Below are 15199 nucleotides of genomic sequence, written 5' to 3'. Positions count from 1 at the left end.
TTTGTTATTAATCGAAATTTAACAATTTTTTTGCAAAAAAATGACATTTTTCACTTTCAGTTGTAAAATTTAGCAAAAAAAACGACATCCATATATAAATTTTTCTCTAAATTTATTGTTCTACATGTCTTTGATAAAAAAAAAATGTTTGGGTAAAAAAAAAATGGTTTGGGTAAAAGTTATAGCGTTTACAAACTATGGTACAAAAATGTGAATTTCCGCTTTTTGAAGCAGCTCTGACTTTCTGAGCACCTGTCATGTTTCCTGAGGTTCTACAATGGCCAGACAGTACAAACACCCCACAAATGACAACAATTTCGGAAAGTAGACACCCTAAGGTATTCGCTGATGGGTATAGTGAGTTTATAGAACTTTTTATTTTTTGTCACAAGTTAGCGGAAAATGATGATTTTAATATTTTTTTTTTCTTACAAAGTCTCGTATTGTACTAACTTGTGACAAAAAATAAAAACTTCTATGAACTCACTATGCCCATCAGCGAATACCTTGGGGTGTCTTCTTTCCAAAATGGGGTTACTTGTGGAGTAGTTATATTGCCCTGGCATTTTAGGGGCCCAAATGCGTGCAAAAGTAGTTTGAAATCAAAATCTGTAAAAAATGGCCGATGAAATCCGAAAGGTGCTCTTTGGAATGTGGGCCCCTTTGCCCACCTAGGTTGCAAAAAAGTGTCACACATGTGGTATTGCCGTACACAGGAGAAGTTGGGCAATGTTTTTTGGGGTGTCATTTTACATATACCCATGCTGGGTGAGATAAATATCTCGGTCAAATGCCAACTTTGTATAAAAAAAATGGGAAAAGTTGTCTTTTGCCAAGATATTTCTCTCACCCAGCATGGGTATATGTAAAATGACACACCAAAACACATTGCCCAACTTCTCCTGAGTACGGGGATACCAGATGTGTGACACTTTTTTGCAGCCTAGGTGGGCAAAGGGGCCCACATTCCAAAGAGCACCTTTCAGATTTCACCGGCCATTTTTTACAGATTTTGATTTCAAACCACTTCTCACGCATTCGGCCCCTAAAATGCCAGGGCAGTATAACTCCCCCACAAGTGACCCCATTTTGGAAAGAAGACACCCCAAGGTATTTCGTGATGGGCACAGTGAGTTCATGGAAGTTTTTATTTTTTGTCACAAGTTAGTGGAATATGAGACTTTGTAAGAAAAAAATAGAAAGAAAAAAAATCATCATTTTCTGCTAACTTGTGACAAAAAAATAAAAAATTCTAGGAACTCGCCGTGCCCCTCACGAAATACCTTGGGGTGTCTTCTTTCCAAAATGGGGTCACTTGTGGGGTAGTTATACTGCCCTGGCATTCTAGGGGCCCTAATGTGTGGTAAGTAGGTAAATGACGTGTGAAATCCAAAAGGTGCTCTTTGGAATGTGGGGCCCTTTGCCCACCTAGGCTGCAAAAAAGTGTCACACATGTGGTATCGCCGTATTCAGGAGAAGTTGGGCAATGTGTTTTGGGGTGTCTTTTTACATATACCCATGCTGGGTGAGATAAATATCTCGGCAAAAGACAACTTTTCCCATTTTTTATACAAAGTTGGCATTTGACCAAGATAGTTATCTCACCCAGCATGGGTATATGTAAAATGACATCCCAAAACACATTCCCCAACTTCTCCTGAGTACGGCGATACCACATGTGTGAGACTTTTTTGCAGCCTAGATGCGCAAAGGGGCCCACATTCCTTTTAGAAGGGCATTTTTAGACCTTTGGATTCCAGACTTCTTCTCACGCTTTAGGGCCCCTAAAATGCCAGGGCAGTATAAATACCACACATGTGACCCCATTTTGGAAAGAAGACACCCCAAGGTATTCAATGAGGGGCATGGCGAGTTCATAGAATTTTTTTTTTTTTTGGCACAAGTTAGCGGAAATAATATTTTTTTTTAGTTTTTTCTCACAGTCTCCCTTTCCGCTAACTTGGGACAAAAATTTCAATCTTTCATGGACTCAATATGCCCCTCAGCGAATACCTTGGGGTGTCTTCTTTCCAAAATGGGGTCATTTGTGGGGTGTTTGTACTGCCCTGGCATTTGAGGGTCTCCGCAATCATTATATGTATGGCCAGCAATAGGAGTTTCTGCTATTCTCTTTATATTGAGCATACGGGTAATGAGATTTTTTTTTTCTGTTCAGCCTCTGGGCTGAAAGAAAAAATGAACGGCACAGATTTCTTCATTCGCATCGATCAATGTGGATGAAAAAATCTCTGCCAAAAAAAAGGAGGGGAAAGGCGTCTGCCAGGACATAGGAGCTCCGCCCAACATCCAAACCCACTTAGCTCGTATGTCCTGGCAAACCAGATTTCTCCATTCATATCAATCGATGTGAATAAATAAATCATTGCCGGGATTTTTTTTTATTTTTTTATATACAAAGTGTTTGCCAAAGAATATGAACACCGCCTCCCCCTCAGCTCATAAGCCTCGGCAAACGTATCTTTTACTGCAGAGGAGAAATCTCGTCTTGCAGCGCCGCATACACTGACTTTTGTGTAATCTGACAGCAATGCAATGCTTCTGTCAGAATGCACAATCAGTGCTGCAGCTAGTCGATCGGTTGGTCCACCTGGAAGGTATAAAAAAAAAACAAAAAAAAAAAACAGGCCGCAACGCAATAAATTTATTAACTTTATAATAACATTTGAACGGAACATATAAACTTTATTAAACTTTTTGAACAGAACGTTAACTTTTTTGCCTACCGGTGATTTTTTTCTTTACGTTTATAGGACAAACCTCTTCTTCCCCATGGGACAATGTGCAAAGCGCAAATCGCCCAAAGATGTGGCGAAGTACATTATGCACTTTGTCCCAGGTGAAAGGAGAGGTTTGCAGCAGCTGTGAGTGAAAGGGCCCTAATAGCCCTGTGTGCCTGTCCTGTGAGATGCAATCCCTATGCTAAGTGTACCTGTGTGTGGTACTTCCGGAAACACTCCCCTAAGCATAGGGCAGGGTGGTCAGGGCAGTCAGGACAGAAATAGCGGGTGTCACGCCTTATTCCACTCCTGCTACAGACACGACATCTTTTTCGGGGTGACGGTTGGGTTGAGGTACCAGCAACGACATTGGGGAAATGTTGCTCGTGTAGACGGCTAACTACACTGGTGGATGGGGCCACGGAACCTCCTGGATACAGGAGGTTCTCGATGATCTCTTCCTGAAATTTGAGGAAGGATCCTGTTCTCCCAGCCTTACTGTAGAGAACAAAACTATTATATGCAGCCAATTGAATCAAATATACAGACACCTTCTTATACCAGCGTCTGCTGCGTCGGGAAACTAAATAAGGAGCCAACATCTGGTCATTGAAGTCCACCCCTCCCATGAGCGAATTATAGTCGTGGACTGAGAGGGGCTTTTCAATGACACTGGTTGCCCGTTCTATTTGTATTGTCGTGTCTGCGTGAATGGAAGAGAGCATGTAAACGTCACGCTTGTCTCTCCATTTCACCGCGAGCAGTTCTTCGTTACACAAGGCAGCCCTCTCCCCCCTTGCAAGACGGGTGGTAATGAGCCGTTGGGGGAAGCCCCGGCGACTAGGTCGCGGTGCCACAGCAGCCAATCTGTTCTAGGAACAAATGCCTGAAGAGGGGCACACTTGTGTAAAAATTGTCCACATAAAGATGGTACCCCTTGCCAAATAAGGGTGACACCAAGTCCCAGACCGTCTTCCCACTGCTCCCCAGGTAGTCAGGGCAACCGACCGGCTCCAGTGTCTGATCTTTACCCTCATAGATCCAAAATTTGTGGGTATAGCCTGTGGCCCTTTCACAGAGCTTGTACAATTTGACCCCATACCGGGCGCGCTTGCTTGGGATGTATTGTTTGAAGCCAAGGCGTCCGGTAAAATGTATAAGGGACTCTTCTACGCAGATGTTTTTCCTCAGGGGTATACAAATCTGCAAATTTGTTGTTGAAGTGGTCTATGAGGGGCCGAATTTTGTGGAGCCGGTCAAAAGCTGGGTGGCCTCTGGGACGGGAGGTGGTGTTGTCGCTAAAGTGTAGGAAACGCAGGATGGTCTCAAATCGTGTCCTGGACATAGCAGCAGAGAACATGGGCATGTGATGAATTGGGTTCGTGGACCAATATGACCGCAATTCATGCTTTTTGGTTAGACCCATGTTGAGAAGGCCCAGAAAATTTTTAATTTCGGAAACTTGGACTGGTTTCCACCGGAAAGACTGGGCATAAAAGCTTCCCGGGTTTGCGGCTATAAATTGAGTGGCACAACTAAGTCCAAGAGCTCCGCAGTCAAGAACAGCTCAAAAAATCCCAGTGCCGAACCGTTCTGAGCTGTCTCAACCCGAACTCCAGACTGGGCGGTGAAAGGGGGAACTACAGGTGCGGCTGAAGTTGGGGACTGCCAATCAGGGTTTGCCAGCACCTCAGGGACTCTACGGGCCTGTCTGTGCGGTGGCTGCGACAGGGTAACTATTGCACGTGCCACCGTACCAGCTTGAACTGCCCTTCTGGTGCTCACCACTTCACTATGTTGTACGGCAGTGCTGGTACTAGGTCCAGGATGGGCTGCGCTGCTGGTGTATGCCTCACCACGTAATCCGACAGCGCCAGCCCCACTCTGCTGCCCTTGAAGCGGATCCTGCGCAACCTGTGGTCTAGCAACACGGGGCCGGGTACGCCTGGTGCTCTCAGGGACCTCAACCTCCTAGTCCGAACTTTGGGTCAGACTGCCACTGCTTTCTACAGGTTCATATTCTGACCTGCTGGATTCGTCAGATGAGGGTTCCCATTCCTCATCCGACTGGGTCAGAAGCCTGTAGGCCTCTTCAGAAGAATACCCCCCGTTTGACATTTGGACTACTAAATTTAGGGGGTATTCCCCGAGACTACCCAAGAAAAAAAGCAAGCCTGTCTTACAAATGGGAGGCTAGCGAAGTACCGGAGGCCGCTGCAATTGATAAAAAATATCAAAACAGATTTTTTTTATCGCCGCAGCGCTTGTAAAGTGATTGTGCAGTGATCAAAAAAATATATATTTTTTGTCACTGTGGCGGGGCGGGCGTGGGTGAACGCACGTGTGGGCGACCGATCAGGCCTGATCGGGCAAACACTGCGTTTTGGGTGGAGGGCGAACTAAGGTGACACTAATACTATTATAGATCTGACTGTGATCAGTTTTGATCACTTACAGATACTATAAAAGTACAAAAGCTGATTAGCGATACGCTAATCAGCGAATAAGTGACTGCGGTGCGGTGGGCTGGGCGCTAAACGATCGCTAACTACCTAACCAAGGGGCCTAAAACTATCCTAAAACTATCAGTCAATACCAGTGAAAAAAAAAGTGACAGTTTACACTGATCACTTTTTTCCCTTTCACTAGGTGATTGACAGGGGAGATCAAGGGGTTTATTGGGGTGATCGGGGGTGATCTGGGGCTAAGTGTAGTGTTTGGTGGCTACTCACTGTGATGTGTGCTCCTCTGCTGGGACCAACCGACGAAAAGGACCAGCAGAGGAGCACAGAAGCCATTTAACACCTTATATTTATAAATATAAGGTGTTATATGGCTTCTGATTTGGTTTTTTGAAAATCACGATCATTGGCTGGCAGGCTGGTGACGAATTGTTCTTTAACTTTTGCCGGCCCGCAATGCGCATGAGCGGGCCGGCTCAGACCGAAATCTCGCGTCTCGCGAGATGACACACGGATGCGTCCAGGAGGAATGAATCGACCTTCGCCAGGACGCATCCGTGCGTTAGGCTGTCGGGAAGCGGTTAAAGGTTAATGTACACCTTTGGAGGCAATTTTTTTTATGATTTCATTTTACTCATTTTGGGCTAAAAAAAAAATAATTAAATTCGTCTTTATTAAAAATACTGAGCCGTTCTGTCACAAAGTCTTTACTGTTTGTCTTGCTGTGTAAATCGTACTTTCACGTTGTGCCTGGTCTTCTAATGATCCTGATCTCTAGATTACTAAAAGGTCAAAAACACTTATTTAAGCCCCATTCTTATCAGTAAGATAAGAATTGGGCTATAATGAGTGTTTAGGACAGGCATCAGCAACCTTTAGCACTCCAGCTGCTATAAAACTACAGCTCCCAGCATGCACACTCTTGCAACGCTCATAAAATTGAAAGGAGGAATTTGGGAATTGTAGTTTCAGAACAGCTGGAGTGACGGAGATTGCTGATCCCTTGTTTAGGAGATCGGAGATGAAAAAACAAAACAAAAAACAGCTGAGTTGCCTGATGGTACACAGTAAAAACACAGAGCATGCTACTAGAGAATCTCAAGGCTGTACATAGAAAGGGGCTCAATATTTTTCATAAACAAAAAATAATAATAAATAAATAAATAAAAAAAGCTCCCAAAAAGGTGTCCATAGCTTATAAGCATTACAATACAGCGGTCCCTTAAGTTAAAATATTAATTGGTTCTAGCACAAGAATTGTTAGTTGAAACCATAGTAACTTGAGGCCAGAACTTTGGAAAACTATTAATTGGATCCAAAGTAAAAATGTCATCCAGACATAAGCAAAAAATGAAAATTAAAGAAAAATAAGCAGATAACTAAGACAGATAAAGCAAACCCTTGAACTCAAGTCAATAATAGAGGCTGGAATCTGTAAATCTCTTTCTACAATGAGGATGGAAGCTTTTTCAGGGTCTTGTACAGTATACAGAGTACCAGAAAAATGAAACCGACCCACCCACACTTGACATCCAAAGGAACAGCTCATCCCAGTACAGAAAAAGTGCAGTACAGAAGATTTAATACCATACTGTACTGTAAAGAGAAGCTACTACACAGCCAATACAGGTGTTTTACCAAAGAAATAGCCATGGTGATTGGTTGGATCTGAGTCTGAAGCATTATATGTTGAGTCTATTTTCAACTTATGATGGCCCATGAGAGACCATTGTATGCTGAAAATATTGTATCCTGAGGGATCACTTACAGTAATATATAAAAAAAAAAAAAAAACATTAAACCAAGTTATGTAGTCCAAATGTATGCCAAAGGAACATTCTCTGACCAATAACAGACTCATTAGGTGACATGGATAAGTTTGGCATATAAGTTAGAAGAATTTCCTGGTATATAGACTGACATTGTGTAGTCTTTGTAAGAGACAAAGATCAGGATGAGATGACTAAATAGATTTGATTCAGATAACTTCCTTGGTTATGCAGATATTTTAAAATTACTTTTGGAAGAAGCGTTCTATAACTGGCAATAGATATGACAACATATGCTGAAATGGCAGTCATGGGGCGGTAAGCAGCTCAATGGAGAAATCTATCCTGACTAAAATCTCTTTTCTTACCCTATATTTACAGTCTGTTTCACAGCTAATTTTCATTGCTGGTTGACTGTGTATTACAAATGAAAACAAATTAAAAATGATAAAATCAACCGTTGCATGCTGAAATGAGCTCCTGACACATAGGCTTCATTGTCAAAGCAATATCTTTCCTTTACATTCATAATGGACAGTTCATCATTGTCACCAATGATTATGTTGTTTTCTAGCTGACAAACCGTTTTGTCCACTTCCTAGCAGCGAATTAAATTAATGATTTTTAAAAGGTATTCACAGATGTTCAGCTGGCTGGCTGCCACCGCCTAGAGCTGCTGAGTGCAGGGGAAAAGAAAGAAGATCTACGTATGTTTCATGACTTATGGAAAGAAGTATAACAACAACAAAAATTGAACTGAGGATGAATTGGCATGAAACTGACACAGAATATTGGTTTTATTAATTTATTATTTCACTGCACTTACCCATTAGAATACTCAAGAGTTTTTGAACTCTGGAGTTTACGCCAACAATTCGGTAAAGACCCTGTTCATTAATGCCTGTGAAAAAAATGGTACTATTAAAATCAAAACAACGCAAAAAGTATTTATTAGGAAATACCCATAGACACTATTTTATATGCATGCAATCTGAGATGGGGCTCTCTAGGATGTAAATTATAAATGACATAGATCTAAAGCAAAAACATTACCAACAGCACAAAAGAATTTCTAACAACCCTACAGGCAAAAAAAAAAAAAGGATAATAAATGGTAAATCTTTGTCTTTCTACCAAGGCAGAACACCAACATAACTTTGGCATTGTTCACAGACAAATGTAGCACAAACACAGCCTAAGGCCTCATGCACACGACCGTTGTTTTATTCCGTGTCCGTTGTTCCGTTTTTCGTGATTTTCTGCGGACCCATTGACTTTCAATGGGTCACTTGAAAACTCGGCTAATGCACCGTTTATCATCCGCGTCCGTGATCCATGGTTCCAGTCCGTCCAAAAAATATAACCTGTCCTATTTTACACGGAAAACGTTTTGCGGACCCATTCAAGTCAATGGGACCATGAAAAAACGCGGAGGCACACAAGATTGTCATCCGCATCCGTTTTTTTCCTATCATTTGCATGGCAAACTTGACTTAGACTTTTTTTTACTTTGCTTCATGTCTGGTGATCCTCCAAAAATAAAGGAAGACACACGGAAACAAAAACGGAAACGGATCACGGAACAATGGAACCCCATTTTGCGGAACGGAACACAGCGGTCGTGTGCATGATGCCTAGGGGCTCATTCACACGACCTTTGTTCGACCATGTCCGTATTGCAGCCCGCAAACACCTGGTCCGCAATATGCGGGCACTGGCTGTGTGCACCCCGCATCACTGATGCAGACCCATTAACTTGAATGGGTCCACAGTCCGGAAGGTCGGTGATTAATGGAGGCATGGAACCCCACGGAAGCACTATGGAGTGCTTCCGTGGGGTTTCTGTTTGTGCCTCCGCACCACAAAAAAATAGAACGTGTAATATTCTTTTGCAGTGCGGACGGATCACAGACCCATTCAACTTGAATGGGTCTGTATTTGTCGCGGCAGCCACATAGATGGTGCCGGTGCACTGAAGACCATAAATTGCAACCCCCAATGCACTGAACGGCCAAACAACGGCTGTGTGAATGAGCCCTAGGTGGTGGGCTAAAATCACAGACTTTACTATTTTTCTGTAAAAATTGTGAGTAGGATGCTGGAGTCACCAGTACAAGTCAAGTCACTGGGGCAGAGAAATACACAATAGGAGCTGCAGCAGCATGTCACAGGGAGTGGCAAATTGAAGCCCATGGAAGGGCAATAGTGACTGGATGGCTAGTAACCTTCAGCAACAAAATTATTCAGGGCTAAGAAGATTTAGGCCTTGGCCAAAATGCGATTTTTTTGTATTGCGATTGATTTTAACTATTGAATGACAGCTGCAGTTCATAAGATTGCATTCAACTGGTAAAAAATCAGTCAGTCGCACTACAAAAAGTTGCAGTGTAGCCCTAGTCTTATATGTTATCTACAGCAGTTATCCTTAAAGGGAAAAAATCTGAACAACAAAACTTTACCAGGGATTAGGAGAATGGTGTTAGGCTAGCAAAAACGCTTCCAATTACAATAATACAACTGCATGCATCCATCATGAACGGATCCTATCATGTTACACATGCATGGTTTGCCTTTTCATTATGTGTGTCCCTTCTCTCTTCCCCTAGCTTCTGCTCTCTCTCTTGTCTCCTCCCCTCTTCTTCATTCTGGCTTCACCCCTCATCTCAGCTACTTGCTCTGTTAGCTGCTCACAGCATGATTTTTTGAGCTATCCATTTGTTCATCGGTGTATGATCTGCACAGTTTGGAATAAACTTCTTCACGATCTACAAGGTGTCGTTTGGATCACTGTCAGCCAGTTCACCTAAGATTATGGTTATTGCCATCTCTGCAGAACTGTAAGTTCAGAGATCACATTGTAATGCTTAGACTGGAGAGGCAGAACAGATCCGGTTGTATTAGGTCTTCTATGGCCATGACAGATCCATCTTGTACACCATTGAAAGTCAATGGGGGGGGGGGGGGGGGGCGGATCCATTTTCTATTGTGTCAGATTGTGTCAGTGAAAACGGATCCGTCCTGGAACACAATGCAAGTCAATGGGGGCGGATCCGTTTTCTCTGACACAATCTGGCACAATAGAAAATGGATCCGCCCCCCCCATTGACTTTCAATGGTGTACAAGACGGATCCGTCATGGCTGCAGGCAGTGTTTTGGTGTCCGCCTCCAGAGCGGAATGGAGACTGACCGGAGGAAAACTGATGCATTCTGAGCGGATCCTTATCCATTCAGAATGCATTAGAGCAAAACTGATCCGTTCTGGACCGCTTGTGAGAGCCCATGACGGATCTCACAAACGGAGAGCCAAAACACCAGTGTGAAAGTAGCCTTACTTGGTCACTGTAAACTTTGGAGCAGTGTGGAGGTGAAAGCACATGCTACACTAGAAAGGACACAACACATCCACTCCTCTATTCCCGTATACTGAATAATAAAGAGTGCCCACGCATGTGCAGTCAGCTCTACATTAGTCTCCTCACTACTCTAATATGTACAATGGAGGATCAGGTACTTCCTCAAATTCAACATTTATGGCACATCCTACACTTCAAAAACAGCCAAAATAAATTTTCACATAAATGCAATGATTCTTTATTCCATATTAGTATTACTGCAATGCCTAGGCGTTGTGTACAACGCATGAATGTTTTGAAGGACTCTTTCCCTTTATTCAGTTGTGCTTATTGTGGCATCACACCACAGTGTCTTACATAGAATGTTATGGCACATCACTTTGCAGTCCATGTTGTTCAGTATTACCATGAAGCACAATAGGATAAAAGGCAGGCTGTAATATCTTTCATAGGCTGTACACTTGGCTGAGAGTATGGAGAGGTTTTTGGTGCAAGTACTAACCATCAACATCCAAGTGCAGCCTCGTGAACATTATCAGTTGACTGCTGACATAACTCTAGTGACTAGTACTTCAAGTGGAAGATTTCGCATAAGTGAATCAATCGAGAGTAGTGAATGCTGATATTTAAAACAATGGCAACTGTCTATGAATTCAGAAACGGTTTTGAAAAGGTCAAGTTGTTTTTAACAGACTTAATTGGTTCCTTATATCCTAATTGTGGCTGTCAGCTGCAGCAGACTATAAAACTCTTCACTGCCATTATTTATTCCTCATCGTTGTAAGACTGTCAAATCAGCCAATTCTTTACTGCTACAGCTCTTAAATTTCATAGTGAATCTGGAGAAAAATATTTTTTCATATTATAACATTAACAGACAGAATATGGATCTTCACTCAAAAAAATGCCTCAGCTGCAATAATGCTGGTATTATTTTCATCTGAATGCAGAAAAAAAGATTTAACTGATGCTGCTCTACTCTGACATAATTGAGATATCACACGACCACTGCGTGTATAACAGAAGTATGCAGCTCACCTGTACCTTTGTTGTACCAGACGTGCACGGTTGTAGTCCGATTCCTGACCTTTTGTAATCCGCAAAGTAAAAACCAGCACCGTTCTTAAAAGCTGTGATGATCCTTTAATCTTTTAACTGCGGGGAAACCCCTTTAACAACTTCCTCCCACTCCCAGCTGCTATTTTCTAAGGGCACACGCACACTGCCATCGTTGCCTGGCCGTGGCCACATTGTGGCCTGCAAACAGCGGGTCCAAAATACACAGGCACCGGCCGTGTGCACCCCGCATCATGAATGTGGAACGGAGGCACGGATGGGACGCCCATGGAAGCACTACGGAGTGTTTCCGTGGGATTTCTGTCCGTGCCTCCGCACCGCAAAAAACTAGTGCATGTAATACTTTTTTGCAGTGCGGACAGTTGGATGCAGATCACGGACCCCATTCAAGTGAATGGGTCTGCGATCCGCATGAGGTGGCCCCACGGTTGTGGTCTGCAGCACGGACCAAGCCAGCACACTGTCATGTGCATGAGCCCTAACACTGAGAGAATGGAGGGGGAGCACCCAGAAAAAGCAGCAGTGCTCTGATGGTTTTAGCTACTGTCCAGATACAGCATTTTGTTCCTCTAGTTGTAGAAACTACAGGGAAGATTTGGAGCTGCTTTCTGGCAGGTGAGAGTCGGGCTTGTCACTGTGTATATTGTGTATACAGCTCTGTGCGCACACAGTATAATCGAGGACTGTATGTCCTATACATGTTGTAGGCTCTAAGATCTAATACACAGAGAGACTTGGTGCAGTAAGTTCAGGGCAGGCTCCGCTTACTACATGGATATGCAAGTAAGCGCCTTTAGCCTTATGTATGTCTATAATAAAATTGCCCTCCTCTATAGCTATGCCACAGCAGATTCTGCCTAGTGGAGCAGTAAAGTGAACGACGCAGGGCTCCCTTCTCTCCCCCATAAATGCCCTCATACACATTAGGCTTTATTCTCACGTCCATGTCCCTGATTGCATCAGTGACAATATGGTCAGTACTTCATCCATGAAGAATTAGTGTTTTTGCGCTCCATATTCCACAGATACTGCTCAGCTGAAATTTATTTCCACAGCATCTCCTATTAGTGCTCTGTGGTCACCGACACATGTCAATTGTTTTTCACAGAACAATAGATTACAATAGGCATGTTTGGTCTGCATCACAGACCAAAATAGAGCATGTCGCCATAGTTTTTACTGACTCATGTGTGAATAAACCTTGGGCCTCATGCACACGACTGCATGTATTTTGTTGTCTGCAAAATACAGATTATTTCCATTGACATCCTTTTTTTTTTTTTTTTTTTTTTTTTTTTTTTTTGGCTGGCCCACTGTCTCCAATGGGTCTGTGGTCCACACTTTGCAGCCAAGCATAGGACATGTTCTATCTTTTAGCAGAACAGACATATGGATGCAGAGAGCACATAGATAATCAGTGTGCTTTCCGCATCCTTATGTCTGTTCCACAAAAGATAAAATATGTCCTATTCGAGGCCACTAAGTGCGGTCCTCTGACCCATTGAAGTCAATGGGCCCGCAAAAAATGGATGCAACGATGACGAGATCTGTAATCAGTCGTGTACATGAGGCCTCACCCTGCATTAGGACAGAACAGGGAGGGCTCAATGTCACAAGTTTAATTACGGCCATACAACCCTCTTACAGGATACAGTTCCCACTGGCATACTTACCAACGTTTTGGTCATAAAATCGGGGCATCTAAGCCCCACCCCGAGAAGGCCCTGTCAGGAACTCCTGCTTATGGGCAGGGTTTATGTTAGCCACAAACATTTTAGGCTCATGACAGCCCGAATTCGCCAGGGCTGTCTCTGAAAATCAGGGACAGTCCCGTCAAATTCAGGACAGTTGCCAACTATGCAATGGAGGAGACTTATCAAAACTGGTGCAAAGGAAAACTGACTTAGTTGGCCATAGCAACCAATCAGATTCCACCGTTCATTTTCCAAAGGAGCGCTGAAAATGGAATCTGAATAGCAGCCATGGGCAACACAGCCGGTTTTCCTTAGTTTGCAGTTGCATCAGTTTAGCTGAATCTCCACCAAACCAAAAGAGTGTTTTCCCGTGTCCTCCATCTGTAGATTTGACTCTTATCCGATCCCGGCTCTCCTGTCACCTGATTTGTCCCCAGCACACAGATGGCACACAGTAACCATATCTACAAAGACAAGTGATTACATAGAAGGAGACTTGGTGGTACTCAGAGTAGACATCATCTGGAGCACTTATCAAAATCTTTACATCACTACCATGCAGCACTCCAGATGGTGACCAAAATGGTTGTCAATGCACCTTAAAATTTGCAGATGGCGACAAGACTTTTTTGCCTTGTCGCCATCTACGACAGGGATGCAGCGCTGTAGCTGAATACTGCGGCGGGGCATGGGAGCCAATAATTCCTTGCCCCGCCACCGATCACCTACACTACAGGCCTGAGGTCTATTTGGTCTGCCTCTGCTGCGGGGAAAGAACATCCTCCAGACACAGGAAATGGTAGGAAAGAGAGTGAAGAGGCCACATGACCGGCCTGGGAGGGGCTTACTCCTGATGTGGCCCATTGGGGGAAGGAGAAATCTGCGGCTGCAGGTCTGGTGGTGTGTAAATCCCGTGCATCGGAGAGGTAATGATAGCACTACGGAGGAGGGGAGTGACTGTGGCCACTAATGAAGATAATTAACACATAAATTTAAGTGTAGGCAGCGAGTGCTGGCAGCGGTATGACATACCCGGCACCCACCTCTATGACAGGGCGCTGCGATCCCCAGCAGTTAACCCCTCAGTCTGGAGCACTGCCATGGTGTAAAAAAAATAAAAAAATAAATAACAAATTATGCCACACAGCATGCTATAATTTGCGACTTTCACGTGTCTGATCACTTTTTGAAAGTTGTGAGGAAAAGTGGGTTGGGCTTTACAAAATAATCGTTCATCAATTGTAATCGAGGTAAAATGTTTAATTAATTATAATTTTTACTTTGGTCATTATCGCCCAGCCCATAGAGGGGTGATAAATGTGCACTATAAATTCATAACTGAATTGATATCTTATACAGTATTTTCTGAATGATTACTAATTTTAAATGGTTTCCCAAACAGGTGAGAGAAAAACAAAGTAACAGACATCTGTGTATCCTTGCTCATTAAATTGACCTAAGCTTTATGCCATCTGTTGCAAAGTGGCACATGTGCTCACCTCTTGTTTCCACAGCTTGAATACACTTCCGGATGATGCTGAAACCAGTACTGTCCAGCTGGGCAGCTAGTGGGAAACAGAATTTTTTATGTTATATAATACTTTTTATATGACTCTAAAGCTAAAGGCAACATTAGAATAACTATGAAACCATTGATAATATAATAAAAATGTTGGTAAAGCCAGTTCTGTGGTGATTAGAGTGGTGACTGATGTAGCTTTCAGTTATTCAATCAAATCAATCTTTAACCCCTTAAGGACCCTTGCCGTACATGTACGTCAGAGTTGGAAGTGACTTGACGACCAGCGCCGTACATGTACTGCGGGCTGATCAGGCGGTTGCAGTCACCGAGAGCCGGGTCCCTGCTGCATACGCCGGCATCGGTCAAGACAACGATGTCGGCGTATTATCAAAGCTGACCACGGCGTTCAGAGGGTTTGCGGAGGGTAAGGCTAGGGCTACACAACGACATTTGTCGCACGACAATATTTATAATGACATGCTGCGAATTTGAAATGGATTTTTCTGCGACTGTCGCGTTGCAGCATGTCGCAGTGCGACACCATAAACTATTATTATAAATATTGTCGTGCAACACATGTTGT

The 15199-nt window shown here is 43.4% G+C and overlaps 1 protein-coding gene across 2 annotated transcripts in view; it reads right to left on the bottom strand.

Moving 5' to 3' along the window:
* The window catches only part of ARHGAP26 (Rho GTPase activating protein 26), a 608947-nt gene that overhangs the window by 343830 nt on the left and 249918 nt on the right, over positions 1 to 15199 (bottom strand). For both annotated transcript variants that reach the window (XM_040406016.1, XM_040406026.1), the window contains exons 13-14: positions 14594 to 14659; positions 7796 to 7870 (exon numbers count right to left, since the gene is read on the bottom strand). In XM_040406016.1, the coding sequence (XP_040261950.1) occupies positions 7796 to 7870; positions 14594 to 14659 (141 nt within the window). The remainder of the gene's footprint in view (positions 1 to 7795; positions 7871 to 14593; positions 14660 to 15199) is intronic.

This window comes from Bufo bufo, chromosome 1 (genome assembly GCF_905171765.1).
Source record: "Bufo bufo chromosome 1, aBufBuf1.1, whole genome shotgun sequence".
In the NCBI taxonomy this organism is placed as follows: Eukaryota; Metazoa; Chordata; class Amphibia; order Anura; family Bufonidae; genus Bufo; species Bufo bufo.
The sequence above is the reverse complement of the archived record's forward strand: the minus strand, read 5'-3'. Positions and strand labels throughout refer to the sequence as shown.